General features: G+C 39.9%; 1 protein-coding gene across 1 annotated transcript in view; it reads left to right on the forward strand.

The window, feature by feature from the left end:
- The window catches only part of LAMB4 (laminin, beta 4), a gene marked incomplete at its 5' end in the record, with an annotated part of 47643 nt that overhangs the window by 22065 nt on the left and 20333 nt on the right, over positions 1 to 5245 (forward strand). Inside the window, 4 exons of the mRNA XM_010193489.1 lie at positions 1563 to 1748; positions 2954 to 3075; positions 3742 to 3862; positions 4912 to 5089. Of these exons, the coding sequence (XP_010191791.1) occupies positions 1563 to 1748; positions 2954 to 3075; positions 3742 to 3862; positions 4912 to 5089 (607 nt within the window). The remainder of the gene's footprint in view (positions 1 to 1562; positions 1749 to 2953; positions 3076 to 3741; positions 3863 to 4911; positions 5090 to 5245) is intronic.

The following is a 5245-nucleotide window of genomic DNA, read 5'->3' on the forward strand; positions in this document are numbered from 1 at the left end:
AAAGCAGGTCCCTCAATTGCCCTCAGTTCAGCCTTGTCCTTTATGGGCATGACTGTCCCCTGACTGTGGCTGTTACCAAGGGACAGTTGCTACAGCATGGTGTGACTTGCGAAGCTGCCCTTGCTGCTCCTTAAATGCGGGCTGGTCTAGCATGAATTATAGAAATTCATTTAATTATTTAAATTAGAGGACAGTGTTTGTGTTGCCAATAGCTATCATGAGCTGTGGTACTTCTGGGAAACTCCAAGAGAGAAAGAATCAAACTCCTCTTTGCTCCATTGGACTCATTCGTGCTGCATTATATAATGACACTGATTGTAGCCCAATTTCCTCAAGAATTTGGCGTCTATCTGTAATGTTTTTAGAAATATTTTTTTTTTCCCTCAAAATGGGAGTAGTTGTTCCCCATGCAGAGTACAGGACTGGAATGCAGTCCTTCTGCTGCCTACGTTTACTAACATTTCTTCTCTGATGTGTTGTCCAGAAGCTATAGAGAAGGAATAATAAAAAATGTTTATTTGCAGGATACATCTACAAATATTTAGCTATAATCACAACCAGTAATCATCCTACAGTCCAAAAATTAAATGGGAAACAGATGTCTGGGACATAGCTTAAGAGGAAGTGCAAGTTAATTTTAAGAGAGTGAGGTAAAAGGGTTTCCAGCAGCTATTGGGCCATAGTTTAGAGGTTCACCCAGCAGAGAATAGAGTTTGTTTTAAGAATGTGGATTTTAATTTAACTGCTTACCTACCCTTCAGCATTGTTGAGGCAGTGCTGTCCCCTCTCTCATTACTTTTACTTCATAGGTTAAACCAAGCACACTTCCAAGGTGTGACATCTACTTCCAGAAGCAAGGGTATGAGTTCATGATTGAAAATGGAAAGATTGTGTTAAACAGGAGCAAGAAACGAAGCATAAGAAAATCTGGACTGGAACAGGTAAATTAGTGTTTTAATAGTTACTTAAGGTTACACCAAATATTAAAGTTTTATTTTGCAACAGAGGGCAAGGAACTGTGTGAGCATGTGGGATTCACAGTCCTAGATGTTACAATCCTGACAAAAGTGAAATAAATTCTTTTCAGTATGCAGTTGGGCTGGACATTTTATAATACACATCAACACGTTTGCTCTGCTATGTCCGGTGCCATTGTAGGCTCAAGTTGTTTTGTGCTGTGTCCACTGCCATTGTAGGCTCGAATTGTTTAAAAGGAAAGAACCCTTATGAAAGGTAAGATCCTTTTTTTTTCGCTTGCAAGTCATTTGCAATGTTTAAGTGCACCAAGATGTATGCCAAAGATACAGAGATGGATGGATTATTCTAGTTCTTCTTGTTGCTGTTGCAAAGCTAAAGGTAGCTTTTCTCTATATGTGGCCCTAAACATCCTACATTTGGGAGAGTTCTTAGAGTGTCAGTCACAAGCTTGTTCAGAAAATAAGGCTGACTGATGGCTGAAATAAAAAAATAACATAGGAAAAAGACTTCCTTTCTTTTTCTGAGTTTTTTTTTAAGTTTTTTTTTATTTGTGTGTTGTTGAAAATGTCACTATGTCTTCACAGGGTGCGTTGCAGTTTGGGCAAGACTCGGTGGTGTCGGTGGTTTTCAGGCAGCCCAGTGCTGGCCGATCTGTCACATGGACGGGATCTGGCTTCGCCCGCGTTCCCAGCGGAGCTGGGCTGAGATTTGCCATCAACAACGTTCCCTTCGCTATGGACTTTGATATTACAATTCGTTATGAACCTGAGGTACTTGTAATGTCTTGTGTGTCTTGTGATGCTGTGATAGGTGCAGGGCCCATTTTGTAAATAATAGGACACAGCAACTTGTCCCTCTCTTTATGTTTAAATTAAAAATTGCATTTTCATCCATCGCATGAAAAGGATGTGAAGAACAACATGCCCTCCACTGATCCCCTCTTTCCATTCATATCTGAAAAATCAGATCACAAGTATTTTCTAGGCATTGGTCAAGACTTCGTCTTCTGGGGTTCCTCTTTTTGTACCTTTGCTTGGACTGGACTTTTGTTCAGAAATCTGACACATGCAAAATGCAGCTCCTTTTTGATGGGTATCCTGTATTTCTAGCTGGGATTTTCTGGTCTGGAAAATGTGCACAGGCAGGAGTGATCTGAGTACATATTTATCCATGGGTTTTGCAGATATCCACCTTCCCAGTTGCTCCAGCTGGGCTCTGAAATGTGTGAAAATCATAGGAAAATAGCCAAAATTTTATTTTTTGCCTGGAAAAAATTTCTCAATGATGAAGACATGTCTAGGACAATCTGTTAACCCAAATCTGGTTAAACTTAAGTCTGCACTCATGTCTTCAAAAACACAGTGAAGTGTTTTATTGGTACCAGTATTTGTACAAGCCTTGCTCTTTTGCTTTGCAGCTCCCTGGGACAATCCCACCACTCCTGATCCTCCTTCTGTTATTGTGTTCTGTTCTCTTACAGAGAGAGGCAAACAGAATTCTGAGACAAACAAAACTCCCAGTGTCTTAAAACACAAGAACAATTTTGCAGTGGGCTGGTTTGATGCAGCTTTTCTGTCTAAGGATTAGATTAAACAGTTGAATTTTAAAGACTTTTGTTACAAAGTCTTTTATGTCTGTTATTCCTTATTAGATGTGATAGAAGACAAATAATGAAAGATATCTCCGGGACAACGCTGTGCTAAGAAAGGAAACAACTCCAATGACTTTAACAGAGTTGTTTCCATTTGCATCAACTGAGGTCTCATTTCCATCTGTGCTCTTCAATTAGCCATTGCAAATACAATGCATTTTTCACAAATAACATTATGTTTTTAGTCCTGTAAAGAACAAAGAATAAAACTTGTTTTGTTGCTGCAGTGTGCAATCATTCAGATGGCTTTCATTAACCCTTGAAAAGAGAAAGTGAGTTTTTCATATACAGAAAATAACCATAATTTTTGTTCTTTGTTTATAGTCCTTGGAAGATTGGCTAGCAAGTGTTGCCATTCAACCCACTGGTATTTTGTCAAGTCAACACTGCAAAAACAAGAGCCTTTCACAGGAGCCACATATATTGCCTCTCCCTGCTACAAAGAGGTCTGACTGTTCCTGTCCTTTTGCCTGTAGATTTTCTGTGTACAGATCTTTTACTGGAGCACTGCAGAGTGATAGAAGTGTGGGAAAGTCGGAATATTAGAAACACATGTGTGGCGCTTCCTGTTGCTGTCACATCACAATACCACGTAGACTCTAAGGAAGAGTCTGATGCTCTGGTCCTCAGTCTGGCGAGGATTTGCCCAAGCCAGGAGAGGCAACCTGAGATTCTGCTGGGGCTATTCATTGCTTTGGTGAAGATCCAACTGCAGCTATTTCAGTATAGAAAACAAATGTTGACTTAAAGTCACTGTCCTAGCCTATTTTCAAAACCAGCTTTTCAGCTTGAACTATGTAAAGAATAGAGAGGAGCCAAGAGAATGTGACCAAAGACTTGATTAAATAGGGACAGAAAAGGACAAATATGAATTGCGAACTCCTTTGCTTGGAGTAGTATTTTCAGTTTAATCTTACCAGGTTTAAATTACGCTTGGTGGATCATCCAGGCAGAAGTTGTGCAGCTTTCCCAAAGCCTGCAAGCAGTGAGGCAGCAGGGCCTGCTGGGGACTGCAGTCATTAGGATGCAGGAGCAGAGGGGAGGTAGCACTCACAGCATCCTTGCCTTGTCCCAACTCCTGGCTCTAACTGTTCTTTATTTCTGCTAAACAGGGTTGCACTTCTTCAAACTCCAGTCTGCCTGGAGCCAGGAACAGAATATTCTGTGGATGTGTATTTTTCTCAGCCCTCTGAGTCTGACCCAAAGGCGAAATCGTTAATCTTGATTGACTCAGTGAGTAGTTCTGTCACAGTTCCCTTGAGACTGTATTTATACCAATGTGATTTTTTTTTTTTACTCAGACTTACTGATAACACTTTAAAATCATAATACGTTTTAATAGCAATTCAGGGACATGTTCTTCTGCTTATCTCCACTGGCACTGTGTTTGCATGTTTTTCTATGGAAAGACAGAATTGTATCTGTTTTAGTTTTCATGAAGCAATACCATAATAGCACATCAAGTGCTAACATAGCACATGTTGCATGTTAATAATCAGAGTATGTGCCTCTATCTGTTGATCATTTGTTATGAGCAGACTCCACATATGAGGACAAGATGCTGTGGTTAGGGATATAAATTCATGCAGTTCCTCATCACTTAGGTTTTTTTAAAACTTTTTTATTTAACATTTATATTAACTTTTTTTTCACTTATTTTTTCACTTCTTTAAACTTTTTTTTAAAATTTTGTCTGAATCTAATGAAAAATTAATGGATATTTTTAAAGATGACATTTGAAAAGTAAAATTGGTTCTGTACTTTCCCAGGAATTGAGTCCAGACAATTCCCAATTTTCCATCAAGTCGAGAACTGGGTGTTAGTTTTGGGTTCTTCTCTTGAGAAAAATATTTTTAAGTTCATTCCTCTAATTACTTCTGTAGAATTGGACCTTACAAGGGCTGGCCATACTTGGACATAGAACCTTCAGCTGCTTTTTCTCTATCTTGGTAATGCAAGTAAAAAATTTGGCCAGATACTGCTTTTGGAGTCATCAACATGGAACCTCCTAGAAGCAAAACCAGTTCTGAGCGTACACCTGAGGTCTTACTATAATCTGACTTCTTTTATACACAGTCTCTTGTATTTGAAGTACTTGGGGAATTCCTAGACCTACAGAATAAATGTGAATTTAGATGACTGAGCAGCACAATGGCAGATTTGGAAACATGGTGTTCCAGGCTTCTGTCCTTGCAATGTGGAGCACAGTAAGAGAATGTGGGAAATTCTGGTTTTCAGTGTATCTAAGCAAAAATATTTTCTTTTCCCTCTTAATGCCAAAGCTTGGACTTATTCCCAGAATTAGCTCTGTGAAGAACTTATGCAGTGAAAAGGATTTAGATGAGTACCAGAAGTATCGCTGCATTGAAATTGCATCAGAAGTTGGACCTCATGTCCTGCCGGACGCATGCGCACGGCTCATAGTGAGCATGTCAGCCCGCATCCACAACGGCGCCGTCGGTAAGGAGCAACCTGCACAGGCAGCTCTCTGGGACAGTTACTTGTTTCCCCTTGAGTTTGTAGGATATGTTGACTGGAGAGCTTTCAGCCCTTGGTGGTGCAGGTAAGATTAAACCCATCAGCATGTGGTAAGTACGGATGTGCTGGATACGTCCT

Source organism: Mesitornis unicolor, unplaced genomic scaffold (assembly GCF_000695765.1).
Source record: "Mesitornis unicolor isolate BGI_N332 unplaced genomic scaffold, ASM69576v1 scaffold19741, whole genome shotgun sequence".
NCBI classification, from domain to species: domain Eukaryota; kingdom Metazoa; phylum Chordata; class Aves; order Mesitornithiformes; family Mesitornithidae; genus Mesitornis; species Mesitornis unicolor.